Below are 16,091 nucleotides of genomic sequence, written 5' to 3'. Positions count from 1 at the left end.
ACACGCAGGCTCTCTCTTTTGGCAGGTTGACAGGTAATTTGGAAGAAAATGCATCACTTTCCTCCCCGGGTGGGGGGAGGGGCTCAGCCTCCCTGGAAGCCCCGCCCCGCCCTCCAGTGCGCCTGCGCGGTGGCTCTGACGCCAGCCCGAGTCCCGCCCCTTCCCCGTGCGACCACTGGCCTCGGGGGCGGGGCCTGGGCACAAGATGGCTGCCGCGCGCCCGGAGCCCCCGAGTCCGAGCTCAGCGGCCCCGGAGCCGCGATCCCCGGAGCCGCCGGACGTGGTGCGGGCGAGGAACGGGCCTGGGCGGGGAGCTCGAGGCGGGAGGAGGTCTCAGGGCAGGGGGCGGGGCCGAGGCGGGGCTTAGGGCTGGGCAGGGGAGGTATTTAGGACTCCAGCCCTGGGGGCGGGGCTTCTCGGGGAGGGCGAGGGGGCGGGGATTGGGAGGAGCCAATGGGGTGGAGGGGCGTGGCCTATTGGGCGTGGCCTGAGGAGGGGGTTGGGTGGAACATGTGGGCCTGGGAAGGGTCCAGGGAGAGGCATCTCAGAGATTGAGTTTGTGTAACTAGGGTGCGGAGCCTTCAGAGGGGCGGGGCCTCCGAGAGAAATGCTGGGGCTGTGAACTTGGGTAGAAGGTTGGAAAGGAGACTCCGACAGACGAAAGTGGGGGTTATGATGGGACACCCACGTTGGGATGGGGGAAGATGATTCTGCAAGGGTCTGAATGATGCATCTCGAATGGCCAAGGGAGGATTTTGGGGGAGAAATAACAGCTCCAGGTGATTTTGGAACCTCCCCCAGGTTCCCCTACTGAAGACTGGAGAGTAACTGAGGACATTCATTCACTCAACAAACATTTACTGAGCTTCTCCTTGCGCTCGGTAGATAAAGAGGTGAACCAGACAGATAAGGACTTTATTTTCTTGGACTTGCAGTCTAGGAGGGGAGATAGACAATAAAGGAGATTTATCGTGTTATGTTCTATGAGAGAATTAAAGAGTGAGCTGATAGAGGCGGGTAGAGGGAACTAAATTTAGACGACAGCAGTCAGCTGTGTGCCGGCTTACAGTTACACAGGGGTCAGTGAGATAAACAGGAGCCAGGTCATGATGGATATTATGATGCCGGTTTTGGATTTTAAGCGCCATTGGAGCTTTGAGAGGGTTTTGAGTGGGAAAGTGGCCTGATCTGACTTCCATTTTCTAAAGGTCATTCAGGCTGCCTCGGGGAGGTGGGATATACGGGAGCAGGCTAGGAACAGAGGTTCTGTTCAGGAGGCTTTTTCAGTTGTCGAGGTGAGAGTGATTGGCTTTTAACGGGGTAGAGGAGAGAAATGGCTGGGCCCATGATGTATTTTGGACTGGAGGGGAAGTTGATGGGCGTAGGCAGAAGCCTGGAGGATGGAGAACGGGATTTAGAACTTGAGGGGCCCAGTAGGCTACAAAGGAGTGGATGTTTCTGTAAGTGTGGGCATGCTGGGGAGGCCTTGAGACAGGGTCCACAGGCTCCTCTTTCTTCTCCCCTCACCCAGGTCCTGGTGCCTGATGATGGCCACCCCACCACACCCCCGAGTGACCTCATCGAGATCCAGGTGGTGAAGGTGACAGACACCACGCTGGTGCCTGAGCCCCCAGAGCCAGGTTCTCTTCACTGTGCCTTGTGCCCAGCTGCCTTCCGGCTGGTCTCTGAGCTGCTGTTCCATGAACATGGCCACCTGGCCCAGGCGGAGGGTGGCAGGCAGGGTGGGGACCCCAGTCGGTGTCATGTGTGTGGCCACAGCTGTCCGGGCCCCGCCAGCCTCCGTGCCCACTACAGCCTGCACACCGGAGAGCGGCCCTACCGCTGCGCTCTCTGCCCCCGGGCCTTCAAGGCCCTGGCGCCTCTGCTGCGGCACCAGCACCGACACGGGGTGGAGCCGGGGACCTCACAGAGGCCCCCAGAGGCGGCCGCGGCGCGGGACCCGAGGCCCGGGGTGCCCCAGGAGAGGTCGGAGGTGGTGATGGCGGCGGCGGCGGCGGGCGCGGCCGTGGGGAAGCCGTTCGCCTGCAGGTTCTGCGCCAAGCCGTTCCGCCGATCGTCGGACATGCGAGACCACGAGCGGGTGCACACGGGCGAGCGGCCCTACCACTGCGGCGTCTGCGGCAAGGGCTTCACGCAGTCCTCGGTGCTGAGCGGCCACGCCCGCATCCACACCGGGGAGCGCCCCTTCCGCTGTGCCCTCTGCGACCGCACTTTCAACAACTCGTCCAACTTCCGCAAGCACCAGCGCACCCACTTCCACGGGCCGGGGCCGGGACCGGGGCTGGGAGACTCTGGAAGCCAGCTGGCCTCGGGGGCCGAGGGGTCAGGGAGCGGGTGTGGCGCAGGAAACACTCTGGAAGAGGGACGTGGGGAGACAGCCAAGGTGAAGGTGGAGGTCGACCAGTAGGCTGAGGGAGCAGGGCCACCCGGGCGTTAACATGGGAAGGAGGAGGCAGATTCTACGGGAAGAGGGGTGGGAAGAGGAGACAGGGGACAGAAAAGGGGAGACTGGGGGAGAGATGACCCAAGAGCTAACCGAGATAGTCATGCGCATCCTGAGAGCAGAGGAAGAACGCGGTTCAGGATGCCCACAGACCCGCACAGCACCTCTGTCAGACTCAGAGAAAGGCACAGATGCAGCCCTGTGGATGCCCTGCTAAATGCAAGGAACACAGGCTGGATTTCATTGCCCCCATTTGCCTGCTCATTGGGCTGTCCTTATGCAGGACACAGCAGCTTCTTGTCTCAGCAGAGCCTGGGCACTCCAGAGGGCAAGCCAGGGTTGAGTGGAAGGGGTGGAATCGGGGTGTGCCATAGTGTTTCTGGGCCAGCCCTTCGTCTGCAGAACCGTGGACTTATGATGGGGGCTCCCTAGGGTGGACCAGGATGGAACCTCTTGCCTACCTCACTGGATTGCACTGAACATGGGATGCCTACCCACCCACAGGCAGAAGACGTCCACCAGGTTCTCCGTGAAGAGACTCTGGGATCCTAGCACCTCGAAGCCAGAGGGTCTCCAACTCATAGCCGAGAGCACTCGAGCCTCAAGGATGTGTAAGCCTGACCGTAGGGATCTTGACTCCAAGAGCTGCTATGCCCACTCCCATGGTGGGCCCTCCTTCACCCACCCTGACTCCTCTTCAGAGGCAACTGAAAACCTGGACAGCAAACAGCCGCCTCATAGCCGCCTCCTAAAGCGTTAGGCTCGGAGCCCAGGTCTACAAAATAGCCTCAGGTTTCTCCAACTTCCTCCACTCCCAATTTGAAGCAAACGGTTCACTGCCTGGTCCCAGGCCATCCCAAGGACGGGCTGGCGGATGGCGGCATGGTGGTGGGTGTGGAATGAGAGTCGAGTCACTGCGGTGGGGTTAAGAGGAGGACTTGGGAGCTGGAGGTGGGAAGCCTCCAGATTTCTTTCTATTAAAGGACTTTGACAAGCGTTTCTCTATGTCGGCCTTGTGTTTGGGTTGTGTGCATTTCGGGGGTGGGGGCAGAAGGGCCACAGTGCGGTCTTGCCACCAACAGTGGATGGAAGCATACCTCTCTCCAAACCTCTGTGTCCTCGTCTTTAGAATGGGGACAGTGTCTGGCTATACAGAGATGTTATGCGGTTCAGCTATGGGAGTTGGGGCAGGGAAGTTTGGCAAAAGGAAGGGACTCCTGAGATCAGCGTGCTTATTAAAGAGGGAGAGCCCCGGGTTTGCACACTTTCCTGTTCACCCAACACCCCCCACAAGATATCCCACAGACAAGTCAGAATGTGAACAGAATTCATAACTGTTTCCCTCAAAGAAATGTCCATGTTTCCTATCTCTTTGGCATCACCACCCAAGCTAGAACCTGGCAATTCTTCAAGCCTTCTTCATCCCTCACCCACATATCTAATTCCATATCGAATTCCCGCTATTGAGCCAGTTAAATATCTTTGGAATCTGAATGCTTCTCATCATCACTACTCTTGTAGACCACGCCAACAGTGGTCTGACATTGGGATAACTGTCCAGCAGCTCAGCCTCCAGGCCCTGCCCTCTTCATTCTCCACACTGCAGCCACATGGGTCCTTCAAAAACACAGATCCCAGACTTGTCACCAACCCACAGCTCCTTGTGGCTTTGAGAAGAAACATGAATGTGTATTGGAGCTGGGTGGCAATGTAAATAAATAAGAAAGGTGGCCGGGTTCAAGGAGAAAATACCAACACTCGCGAGGTGAAATACGGCGACTGACGCTTGGGCTCAGTATTGGGATTCGAACAGTGGTGGGAATTGGTAGATTGGAAAGTGTACACCCAGTCTGAAGAGGGTAATGGCTACTCAGCTCCCGGCAGAAACAAACCATATTGCTAGATCTTCCCAATTTTTCAGAAGTTGCATTAGTTCACATTATGTAAAATCTTTTGATTTTCAAATGTTGGCAACTAAGTCAAACTTTATTATTATTATTTTTTAATGCACAGGCTAAACAAAATGTGTTAGCGGCTTGGACCCAGCCTGGTAGCTGCCAGCTTCCCACCTCTGGCCTATGAGATCATCCAAGTTCTGCCATTTGGAACTCAAGGCCCTTCAGAATCCAGCCTCCCACACCCCCACCTCTCCAGCCATACCAATCTGTTTGAAACTCTCTGGAATAGCTGGGTTTAGTCAGACTCACCAAACCCTCCACCTGGAGTTCTCTGCCTGCTTTACCTGGTAAGCGCCTGTGGCTTTACGTCATCGTTCAGGCGTGACTCCTCCTGCGGGAGGCTCTTCACCCTCTAGTCTGATGAGGTGCCTCCCCTGTGCTCTCACGTCCTTTGGAGTGTGGTGCTCCACATCCATGTGACTTTTGAGCCCTGGGGCACTGGCACGAGGTCTGTCTCATGCTGTCTTCAGCATCAGAGCATGGTGGCCACACTGGGTTGCCGCCCTCGTGGGTCAAACTGGACTCTCCCAGGCAGCGCCCCCTGAACCGGCTCTGTCTTCAGGTTTCAGCGTAAGACAGCCGGGGACTGCAGTCTTGGTCCCACCGGGGATTTGCTAGGTGTCCTCGGAGCCTCTTTCTTCTCCAGAAGCTCAGCCTCATCCTCTGACAAATGAGATAACTAAACACACATCGCAGGGTGTAGATGTCACTGTTGCCAGAACCAAAATGAGGGCTTTTGAAGCAACCCCAAATCATCCTGGAGGCACAAGCGAGTGAGCTTTATCACAAACGGGAGTCCACCCAAGGCTTCCACATAGCAATAGCTCACCAGTTCTCTTCCATCCTCCTGAGGGCCGGAGGGTGTACAAGTCACATTTCCCCAGCATCCAGCAAAGGCCCCCGCAGACAGGGGACTTTGTGGGGAAAAGGGGCCGAGTAAACGAATGCTGAAAGCAACTTGAAGGGTAAGGAATCCAGGCACGTTGCCAGTTCCTGAGAGCAGAAACTTACCTGTCTTGTTCATCCCCCATTTGCCCAACTCACAGACTACAGCTTGGATGTGGCAAATCCTCAGTAAATACCACGTGAATGAGGAAAAGTAGAGAGCCTGAGGGTGAGGCGCGCGGCGCCAGGGAATCAAAATCCTAGAGAAACAAAGGTTCTCAACCTTCCATTTGCCAGCACTTAATCCCCTCTCCCTGGGATGCAAGAAAGAACTCCAGCGGCCCTGTTGATAAGATTTATTATTCTCCGCTCTGTACAAGCCGCGTCTGCCGCCCCGCCCCCCCCCCCACCCCGACAATCCAAAAGAGCACCCTGTCACCCCTCGTGCTCTCTCCACTCCGCTCATATTCCACTGTCTGGCCAGAGCCCAAAAGAAGGGGGAGGGGCAGTTCAGACCCATCTCCACCGAGGCTTATTGGGGACAGAATGCTGTGGGGGCGGGGGGCCGATGAGGGTGACAAAACGGGGGTGGACGGAGGATCAACTTCAGTGTCTGGTGGGATGAGAAGAGGGCCAGAGAGGTCCAGGAAAGGAGTGATTCAGTCTTGAGTTTGTACGGCGTGCGCCTTGAAGGAGGCTAGTCTGTCCGAAGGTCTGAAGGACGGACGGGGCAACAACGAGGAGGGGGAGGAATCTGACCAGCCGCCCGGGGAGAGGCCAGTCCCGAAGGGGACATCTGACTGGAGTGGCGGATGGGAGACCCCCGGGTCAGGCATCCTTCCCGGCCAAGGTGCCCGCCCCCGCTCCAGGCCCCCCGAGGCCTTCGGCCTTGTGCGCCAGGCGGTGTTTCTTGAGACCATAGGTGTTGGCGAAGCCCTCGCCACACGAGGAGCAGCGGAAGGGCCGGCCGCCCTGGTGGGCCGCCAGGTGCTTGCGGAAGTAGCCGGGATCCTTGAAGGCCTTGAGGCAGGCGGGGCAGCGGAGCTCGGGCCGCGGCGGCTCGTGCGCGCGCTGGTGGCGCAGCACGGAGCTCAAGTAGAAGAAGCCTTTGCCGCAGTGCTCGCAGCGGTAGGCGCGCTCGCCCAGGTGCAGCCGCTGGTGCTCCAGCAGGTTGGAGCGGTAGCGGAAGGTCTTGCCGCAGGCGCCGCAGCGCTGGGGCCGGGCCACGGCGTGCAGCCGGCGGTGCTCCGCCAGGCTGGATGACTGCGCGAAGCGCTTGGCGCACACGCCGCACTTGAAGGCCCGCTCGCCCGTGTGCACCACGCGGTGCTGCCGCAGGTACCAGGAGCGCAGGAAGCCTCGGCCACACACGCCACACCGGTAGGGCCGCTGCTCCGTGTGGCAGCGCTGGTGGCGCATCAGCAGCGCCGCCTCCCAGAAGCGCTTGCCACACACCGGGCAGCGGAAGCCCCGCTTCTGCCGGTGGCTGCGGCGGTGCAGGAGCAGGTCGTAGGCACCCGCGAAGCTCTGGCCGCAGAGGCCGCAGCCCAGGGTCCGCCGCACCAGGTGCACGTACTTGTGAGTCACCAGGCCCAAGAAATGCTTGAAGCTCTGGCCGCAGGTGGCACAGCTGAAGCGCTCTGGGCCCGAGCTGGCACCCCCACCGCCCCCAGCCACCGCTGCCCCGCTTGCATCATCGCCCCCAGACACCCCTGCCAGAGCCGCCACGGCTGCCCCCACCTCTCCCGCCAGCCCGTTGTCCAGCACGCTGGCCGCATCAGTGCTGCTGGAGCCATCCGGGGGCTGCGGACCGCCGGGCGTGGGCGGGAGCAGGCGCTCCGGGGCCGCCTGGTGGACCAGCTTGTGCCACATGAGGTTCTCAATGAAGCCAAAGGTCTTGCCGCAGGCGTCGCAGCCGTAGGGCTTCTCCGCCATGTGGGCCTCCTTGTGGCTCATGACGTGGAAGAGATCCGGGAAGTGCTCGCCACAATCCGAGCACGCGTAGCTCAGTCCATCGGCAGCGCCCGCGGACGTGGCCGAGCCGCCTGGGCCACAGGTTCCCGGTGCCCCCTGGGTGGCCGGGAGGCCGGCGGCCCCGGCCAGGGCGCAGGGCAGCTGGAGCCGGTGCACCTGGCGGTGGCGGGTGAGGCTCTGCGGGTAGCCGAAGACCTTGCCACACAACTCGCACTTGTAGGGCCGCTCGCGAGTGTGCACCACGTGGTGCTTGCTCAGGTGGAAGGACTCGCGGAAGCGCTTCCCGCACACGGGGCACTGGTGCGGCTTCTCGCCGGTGTGGATGCGCTCGTGGCGCTTCAAGGTCTCCCGGCGCCCGAAGCCGCGCCCGCAGATGCCGCAGCAGAACGTCTTTCCCGGGACGCTGGCGCCGGAGCCTCCGGCCCCGCTGGTCCCCGCTCCGCCGAGCAGCAGCGGGTGGGCCCCCAGGAGCGGGACGGGCACGGCACCGTACACGACGGCCGCTGCGGCCGCCGCCGCCTTCTCGCTGTCCGTGGCGGGAGGGTCGGGGGGCAGGAGATAGGGGCCCGGGGGGAAGGTGGGCGGGGGCTGCGGGACCGAGGCCGCCCCGTCCTTGGGCGCGTCGGGGGCGGCGGGCGGGGCGTGGGCGGCCTTGTGCCGGAGCAGGCTCTGGGGCGCCGAGTAGGACTTGCCGCACAGGTCGCAGGGGTACACGGGCCGAGGCCCCGCGGCCCCCGCCGCCGCGTGGGCCGCCTGGTGCTTGAGGAGGTAGGCGGCGTCGCGGAAGGCCTTACCGCAGATGCCGCAGGGCAGGCGCAGAAGGTCGGCCGAGTGCGTCTTCACGTGCCGCTTGAGGCTCTCCCTGCGGTTGAAGCTCTTGCTGCACACGGAGCAGGAGAAGGGCTTCTCGCCCGTGTGGATGATCTGGTGCTGGTGGAGGTGGCTGGGCTTCTTGAAGACCTTCCAGCAGAGCGGGCAGGCAAAGGGGCCCTCGCCGCCCCCCGCCACCGGAGGGGGCGCCCCCACACCCGCTGGGGCGGCGGGGGCCGCATTCGCATCGGCCGAGGCGGCGGGCGCCGCGGGCGTGGCGGGCGGTCCCGAGGGCGCGGAGGTGGGGGCGGCGGCGGGGGCGCTGGCGGCGGGCGCCGGGAGCCCCAGCGGCGGGAGGGGCGCGCCCGGCTGCGGCGGGCCCCCGGCAGCAGGCGGCACGTCCTTGTGGCAGCGGCGGTGGCGGATGAGGCTGGAGACGTGGTTGTAGGTGCGGCCGCAGACGCCGCACTCGTAGGGCCTCTCGCCCGAGTGCACCAGCATGTGCTGCACCAGGTGCGAGGACTGCTTGAAGGACTTCTGGCACACGCCGCAGGGGAAGCGCCGCTCCATCAGGTACTTCAGCCTTCGGAAGTAGCCCTTGTCGTCCTTGGTGGGGTCGCAGGCCGCCCCTGCGGCAGGTCCCGGGGGGGTCTGCGAGGGGGCAGGAAGCGGTGCGGGGGTCCCGGCGGGAGTGGCCAGCCCCTGTGTCACCGCCGGCCCGGACACCGGCCCTCCGCGCTTCAGGTTCCCAAACAGGTGCTGGTGTCCCGAGAGGTCGACGATGCCCCACTGCGGGGCGGGGAAGGCAGCGTCAAAGAGGGGCGGCGGGGGGGCACCGAAGGCGGGTGGCAGGGGCGGGTCGGGCTTCTTGGCTTGGGAAGAGGACGAGGAGGAGGACGACGACGACGACGAGGACGACGACGAGGACGACGAGGAAGGCGCCTCCGCCTTGGGCTTGAAGGTGGACTGGGGCGGGTAGTCGTACTGCGGCGGCGGCGGCTGGGGCGGCGGCTGGGGCGGGGGCCCTGGGGTGCAGGGCAGGGCCGCCACCGCCTTCGCGTGCTCCCCGTAGAGCTCCATGGGCTCGAAGCGCTGGTGGTTGAGGAACTCCAGGAAGTCGAAGGGGTAGCTCTGGAAGTGCACCCCGTCCTCGCCCCCTATGCCGCTGCTCCCGCCACCCCCGGCGCCGCTGCCCGCTGGGTTTGCCTCCATCTCGGGCGGGGTGGGAGACGGGAGACCCTGCGGAGAAGAGGACGGGGCTGAGGACACAGGACTCGCGCTGGCTCTCTCGGTGCGCCGGAGCCCCCCTCCCTCTGTCCTCCCAGCCCGGAGAGCAGTCTTCCTCCTGGTCCGCGGCCCAGAGACCTCTCCTCCTCCACCCCTCACCTCCTCTGTGTCCTCTTTGCTCCTCATCTCCATCCTGTCTCTCCGATTCCTTCCATCTCTCCCATCTTATCCAGGGTCCTCACATTCTTGTCTATCCATTCCCCGACCCTCTATCCCCAGGACTGCCTGCAGGCCCTCCTCTCCTTCTCGGACTCTGGTTCTCCCAGCACCCCAATCTCTGCTCTCAGTGCTGTTTGCAAACTCTCTTAGGCCTCTGCACCCTTAGGTGCAACTCTCTTAGGCCTTGCACCCCCCCCACACACACACACACACCAGCTCTCTGTTCTCCATCTCCTCAGGTTTTGCCGTTGACAAATGGTAATAGTACTATCAGAGTGGTGAGAAGACAGCCCCTGGAACCAGAATGCCAGATTTGAATCTAAGCTGTGTGACCACAGGCAGTTCCTGAACCTCTCTGTGCCTCAATTTCCTCATCTACAAATGGAAGTGACAAAGCACATCCCTACCTCAAACGGCTGCTATCTATGTCAGGCTCTTCAGGGGGATGCTTCCTGGCCCTCTGTAAGCACTAGGTAAGGGGAAGGCATTCCACTGTCATCGCTCCAAGAACCAGTAGTAGAAAGTCAGGAAAAACCAAGGCACCCGAGATGAAGTCAGTGTGGGGGAGGGGTGTGTCCTTTTACTACACTGGGAAGAACCTGCTTGCCTGCCAGAAGCAAGTTACAGCAGGGGGGCTGGCACTGAGAGGAGGCACCTGATACAGCGGAAAACAGGGGCCAGGGCCTGGGCAGACCTGGTTCAAGCCCCATCTCCTTCCTGATCCACACTTGCCATTTCTAAAAGGGGGCGGTCACCCCGAGACTGCAGGAGGAGTTAAGCGGGCTGACAGAGGTCAGGAAACATGCCCGTAGGCAGAGCTCATTCAGTCCCCTTCAGTGACGTCACACCTGGGTGGAGCCTGATGGCAGAGGCTCAAGGAATACCGGTTTCTGCCCTCACCCCTGGGGGCTTTCCCTGTGCCCTCCACGATGGCAGTCATTCTCTGGGCACCTTCTTTACAGGACTGTCCATCCCAGGTGACTGCTGTCTACAACTGCCCCCACCCCACCCCCTGGAACCTCGGCTCCTGCAGTTGATCTCTGAGCCTCAGACCCACCCAGGGGCCTCAGACACCTCTCCACTGAGTCAGCGGGGAGCCAGCAGGAGAAGGGCCCCCGAGGTCCAGCATGCTTCTGGGCCATCAGCCCTCCCCGCTGGGGGCCTGGCTCTGCGCCCAGCCCACTGTAGGGGTCAGTGGACCCACCAAGGCCAGGGCCCATCAGCCCCCATCTGCCCGACTGGCTCTTTCCCCCCATAGGTGTAAGGTGAGTGTCTCCTCCAGCCCCGCCTGGAGGTTGATATTTTTAGCCACCAGCTCTGGGTGTCCTTGGACAAGACTCAATATCCCATGCCCTTCACACCCCCTCTAGTTAATCTGATCTCCGGAAGGAGCAAAGGCGTGGCCAGGGTGGTGGTGGAACCACAGACAGAGCCAGCACTGGAGGGGGCTGGGTGACGGGGAGGAGGGCAGCGATGCGGGTGCATGGCAAAGGGGAGGGAAGGTGTCTTGGGAAAGCTGCCACTGGCCTGGCCCACCTCCATTAGAGCACAGGGTAATGATGGCCTCTGTTGACTGGGCATTTCCTACAGGCCAGCCACCACTCTAAGCACGTCACATGTACTCACTCACTGAATCCTCACCCTGACTCTATTAGACCAGGACACAAGGACTGTTGTTATCCCCGTGGGACAAATGAGAAAACAGAGGCACAGAGAAGTCAAGTGACTTGCCCAAGGACACAGCAAGTCTGTAGCTCGACCTACCCCTGCCCCTCCCAGAGTTGTTTTACCAGGGTTGTTCCCTGAGGTGGAGGAAGGTGGGGGTGGAAGTGTGGGGGTAGGAGCCTTATTTGGGGGTGCTGTCTGGGTTATTAGGGGCATTTATACATGGGGCTGGTGGGAGGGAAAGGTGGTTACCGTCCTGAACAGACGGAGCAGTGATGTGGTGAGACTGTGCCCTCTGCCTGGAACATTCTTCCCCAGATCTCAAGGCTCCCTCAGTGCCTCCTTCAGGCCTCTGCTCAGATGTCACGTCCAAGAGAAGTGACACCCTCCACCCCATCACTCGCCTGCCCCTCGTCCTACTGCATTTTTTCATCATGGTCATTGCCACCAACTCACTGTGTACATTTCCTTTGTGGTGTGTTTACTGTCTGGCCTCCTCACCTAAGAGAGCGAGGACCTGGCCTGTCTTGTTCACCACTGTGCCCCCAGCACCTAGCACCTAGACTGGCACAGTGTGGGTGCCCCGTAAATATTTGCTGGCATGTGGGAATTAAACAATACCCACCTAAATCACCAATGGGTACACCAAAAAATCAGATGAATAAAAAATTAGATGAATAACAATGGAAACACAACATACCAAAACTTAGGAGATGCAGCTAAAGCAGTGCTCAGAGGTAAATTTATAGCTGTAAATGCCTATATTGATAAATAATTGTTGAATGAGTAAAGGGATGAGACTAAGCTGACCAGAACTCCTTAAGAGAGGGGAGGGGGACATTTAGCAGAGATGACGCTGACATGGGGGGGGGGGTAGTCCCCAGGAGAAGGAATTCTGCGGGCAGTGATGTTATGAGGAGGGCCCAGGGGGAGGGCAGGCAGAGGCTGAAGGGCTGCCACTGAGAAGGGAGCAGGGAATTCATCAGGCTCACGATTATTTCCACTGGGAAATGAGACAGTTCCTCTTTCAGGGGACCTAGGCCTTAACTGGTGTCTTTCTAAAAGAAGATCTGTCGTGGGAGGGTTTCACACAGAGAGGCATGATGGGGGGAACCCCTCCCAAGGGGCATGGGTCCAACAGCAACCACAGCCATAATCATAACAGCTCATGTTTATTGTTCAACCAGTTTCATAGGTACCATCACCCTGATGCCTCACAATAGTGCTGTATGGTCATTGGTCCCATTTTATAAATGGGGAAACTGAGGAGAAGGGGTGGGCCATTTCCCCAAGGTCATGTAGCCAGTAAAGGGGAAAGCAGGTGTTGGATTCCAGGTCTCCCTGATGTCAGGACCTGCGGGCCACTTCACTGCAACAAAGATGCCTTGTGATGAAATTCTGGTCTGTTAATGACAATAATGGTGACATATACTAACATGTAACACTGAATCAGAGCTTTCTACATGCCAATACACTTCTAACTCTTTTACATGTGCTGACTCAATGAATCTTCCCAATAACCCTAAAAGATGGTCACAGTTATTAACCCTATTTAACAGAGGAGGAGACTGAGGGCAAGAGAGGTAAATTAATCTCCTAAGGTCATACCACTAACGAGCAGCAGGGCCGGAAGTTGAAGGCAGGTGGTGAGGCTCCAGAGTGCATGCTGTTGTCCCGTCTTTCAATATTCCTCCAAAATAAAGGAAGGACCCATTCGCCTTACACTGGAAACATACTTTGCCCCACCCACTTTCCTGCCACCGAACCCCAGGCCTAGCCACAGACATTTACTGAACACTCACAGGGCCTGTACTAGGTGCCTGATGTTGCTTGCCTCACTCAAACTTCACAACAGACTCATAAGATAATTTATACACAGGATGACTAAGGCAAAACCATGTCCCTCATCTGCTCAAAACCCTCAGTGACTCCATCTGACTCAAAATCAAAGTCCTTATAATGTACACAGCCCCCATGGCCTCCTGGCTGCTCTTCTAACATGCCAGCTCCATTCCTGCCCCAGAGCCTTTGCACTGGCTGTTGCTTCTGCCTGGAATGCTCTGACTCCACATATACACCTCTCTCACTCCCTCACGTCTTTGCTCAAATGCCATCTGCTCAATGAGGCTCTCCATGACCGCTGTAACCCATCCGCCAGACCCACACTCCTGTCTCCCCAGCCTGCCTCATTACCCTCCTTTCCAGTCAGCATCATCTAATAAACCATATATTCTGCTTATGTCTGTCTTGGTGGCAGCCTCCCCTCTAGAAGGTGGGCTCCATGCAGGCGAGGATTTTATCTGTTTTGTTCACTGCTCCATTCCCAGGACCTGAAACAGTGTCTGTCTCCAAAAATATTTGTGAAATAAGTGAATGAATGAGGCTAGGAAAAGAAGGTGTGGTTTGCTCAGAGAGATAAACACTAGTGGAATCCAGGGCCCATCCTCTTAACCACTGCCCTCTTCAGGGAAGGGAGCTGTTAAGACCCCCTGGCTGGGCAGAGCTGTCCACAAGGAGGGAGAGTTACACACAGGTGTCACTTTTTGGTGTGAGGCTTTCTGGGACGACAAGATGACAACAAGACTCTCTTGAAAGAGGTCTTCCTGCCACCCTCTCTGACCCTGCAGCCCCTGTAACTCTACACCCTTATCCCACTGTATTTTCTTCACACATAGACACAGATTTTGTTTTTTAACTGTCTGCCCCATGAACTAGCATATGCACTCCATGAGCACAGGGATTCTTGTCTATTTTGTTCTCTGCTGCATCCCCAGTGTATAGGAGGTGCTCATTAAACAGTTGTTGAGCAATGAATCAATGAACAAATAAAGAAAATTCTGGGCTTGGTAGAGCTGACATAGGCCAGATAATTGATCGAAATGCCTTCCCCTCCAAGGCCCTATGAGATCAAACCCCTTCTCCCCCAGTTCTTCCCTTCAATTCCTCCACTCCAACCTCACAGGCCTCCCTTGTCACTCCTCTACACACCATGATCATGACACCTCAGGGCCTTTGCACTTGCTATTCCTTCTGCCTGGAACAGGCCACCTAGATCTCTGCATACTAACTCAGGTTTCGTCTCTGAAGTTGCTCATCAGGCTCTCGGAGAACGCAGAAGACGGCATTTATCTTGTTTATTTTCTTGTTTTTGATCTGTCTCCTCAATGAGACTGTAAAACCCTACAAGATGGAAGACTGGGTGCCTCTCTCTCCTTCACAGGTGTATGGCCTGAACTAAGTTCAATGAAGAACGAGTGAATGAATGAATGCCTAGAGAAAAAAGAGGTCACGTGCTAGTGAAGCTGGGGGTCTTCTCTAGCATGTCCAGGAGGATGGAGGGAGAGCTGGGTGAGAAGTGGCAGGTCAGGGTGAGAGTTGTTAGGGCCAGGGAGAATTAAGAGGGGGAAAGCCTCCCAGTGGGGGCACTGTTCTCTGGGAGATGGACTGAAGACAGGAGCTGATCCAGATAAGGGTGCGGCAGGAGGGGGGCAGAAATAGTCCATGGGAGTCTGGGACTAAACAGGCAGCTATTTCTACCTGAAGGGGGAGAGGATGTGGGTGTGAGAGCAGAACTCTAGAGGGAGCTGTTCTTTGGGGAGGGTCGGGGGGGCTGAAAGGGGTATTCTCAAGGGAAATTACTGAGGGGACTGAAGGAAAAAAGGGCATTGTTGGCCGCTGACCAGAAAAGAATTTTTACACCAAGGAAGGGAGTGTTCTGCGGAGGGGGGTGTTAGGAGCTTTAGGAGGCTGTTATGTGTGGACAGAGATAACGGGGGGCTGTTGCACTAATGCAACATTCTTTGGAGGCAACCTATAGGGGATGCTAACGGAGGGTTCACGGGTAGCTGCCCTGCATGGGGGGCAGGCAATGCTGGTGGCATGTTGGGGGCTGTCCTGGAGGAAGCAATGACGGGGGACTATCCAGAAAGGATCCTATGAGAATGCATTAGTGGGGGGCCCTGGCAGCAGTCTGGGAGATCGCCACGAATAAGGACATCTTGGCAGCCGTCCTACATGGGGGCGTTGATGGGGAGATATCTGGAGCGGTCTTATGGGGGAGCAGTGATTGGGGGCCCCCTGGCGAGGGCCTGGCGGGAGAAGAACTGATGGGGACGTTCTGGGGACCAGAGCGGGCCAGGGCGGGGCCCCCCGCCCTCGCTGCCCCCAGGCCCCCGGGCCACGCGCCCCGTCACTCACCGGCGCCGGGGTCTCCGCCGGGAGGAGGCCGAGGAGGCGGAGGAGGCGCCGCCGCTCGGGGGAGACCCGAGGGCCCGACCGGAAGTGCCGCCCCCTCCCCCTCCCCGGCTGCCCCGCGCCGCCCGCCCGCCGGCCCGCCCGGAAGCGGAAGTCGCGCCCGTCTCGGAGGCGCCGGCGTGGAGGAGCGGAAAGAGGAGGCGGTCGCGACGACCGGGAAAGGGAAGTGCGCCTGCGCACTGGCTCAGGGACGCAGGAGGGAAGAGCCTTGGCCGCTTCCGGTGGGCGAGCTGACCAAAGTGCGCCTGCGCCCTGAGCGCCCACCTCTTCCAAGGGCTCCGCCCACACGCTCCGCACATACGGTTGAGCCACGCCCCTCGTGTAAATCTACACTTAGGCCCCGCCCCCAGTTCTAAATCACGCATATTTCAGAGCTTAATTACCATAAGCTCCGCCTATCGTCTCAAAATTCGTCCTCCTCGCCCCAGTCTCAAGAAGTCTCTCCCATTCTTCCGCACCTCCAAGCACCTACTCTCTAGAAGTCCATCAGTCCCTCGTAAGCCCCGCCCCCAGCCACACCTCTTTCCTTAGGCCCCGCCTCTCAGCCTCTTAGGCTGAACCACGCCCCCTTGCGCTTAAGCCCCGCACCTTCCGTCCACAGCATTTAAGCTCCACCTCTAACAGCTGCGCGATAT

The 16,091-nt window shown here is 59.2% G+C and overlaps 2 protein-coding genes across 9 annotated transcripts; one reads left to right on the top strand and one right to left on the bottom strand.

The window, feature by feature from the left end:
• Positions 1-161: 161 nt before the first annotated feature.
• ZNF784 (zinc finger protein 784) lies at positions 162-3,463 on the top strand. 3 transcript variants are annotated; one of them, XM_023650557.2, is made up of 3 exons: positions 162-283; positions 1,532-2,404; positions 2,969-3,463. In XM_023650557.2, exons 1-3 carry the CDS (start codon positions 206-208, stop codon positions 3,014-3,016), a joined length of 999 nt encoding a protein of 332 aa, XP_023506325.1. In that variant the 5' UTR covers positions 162-205; the 3' UTR covers positions 3,017-3,463. The 3 variants fall into 3 exon arrangements, with proteins under 3 accessions (XP_023506325.1, XP_023506326.1, XP_023506323.1); XM_023650558.2 differs by lacking the exon at positions 2,969-3,463 and having other exon boundaries at positions 1,532-2,568; XM_023650555.2 differs by lacking the exon at positions 162-283 and having other exon boundaries at positions 1,202-2,404.
• Positions 3,464-5,648: 2,185 nt separating this feature from the next.
• ZNF865 (zinc finger protein 865) lies at positions 5,649-15,959 on the bottom strand. 6 transcript variants are annotated; one of them, XM_023650549.2, is made up of 3 exons: positions 15,840-15,959; positions 12,811-12,892; positions 5,649-9,330 (listed from the first exon to the last, which is right to left on the bottom strand). In XM_023650549.2, exons 2-3 carry the CDS (start codon positions 12,865-12,867, stop codon positions 6,136-6,138), a joined length of 3,252 nt encoding a protein of 1,083 aa, XP_023506317.1. In that variant the 5' UTR covers positions 12,868-12,892; positions 15,840-15,959; the 3' UTR covers positions 5,649-6,135. The 6 variants fall into 6 exon arrangements, 5 of the variants coding, with proteins under 5 accessions (XP_023506317.1, XP_023506313.1, XP_023506314.1 ...); XM_023650545.2 differs by lacking the exon at positions 15,840-15,959 and adding an exon at positions 15,400-15,695; XM_023650546.2 differs by lacking the exon at positions 15,840-15,959 and adding an exon at positions 15,400-15,695 and having other exon boundaries at positions 12,811-12,880.
• Positions 15,960-16,091: the final 132 nt, after the last annotated feature.

This window comes from Equus caballus, chromosome 10, assembly GCF_041296265.1.
Source record: "Equus caballus isolate H_3958 breed thoroughbred chromosome 10, TB-T2T, whole genome shotgun sequence".
NCBI lineage: Eukaryota > Metazoa > Chordata > Mammalia > Perissodactyla > Equidae > Equus > Equus caballus.
Note: the sequence above shows the minus strand (reverse complement) of the source record. Positions and strands in the feature narration are given on the sequence as shown.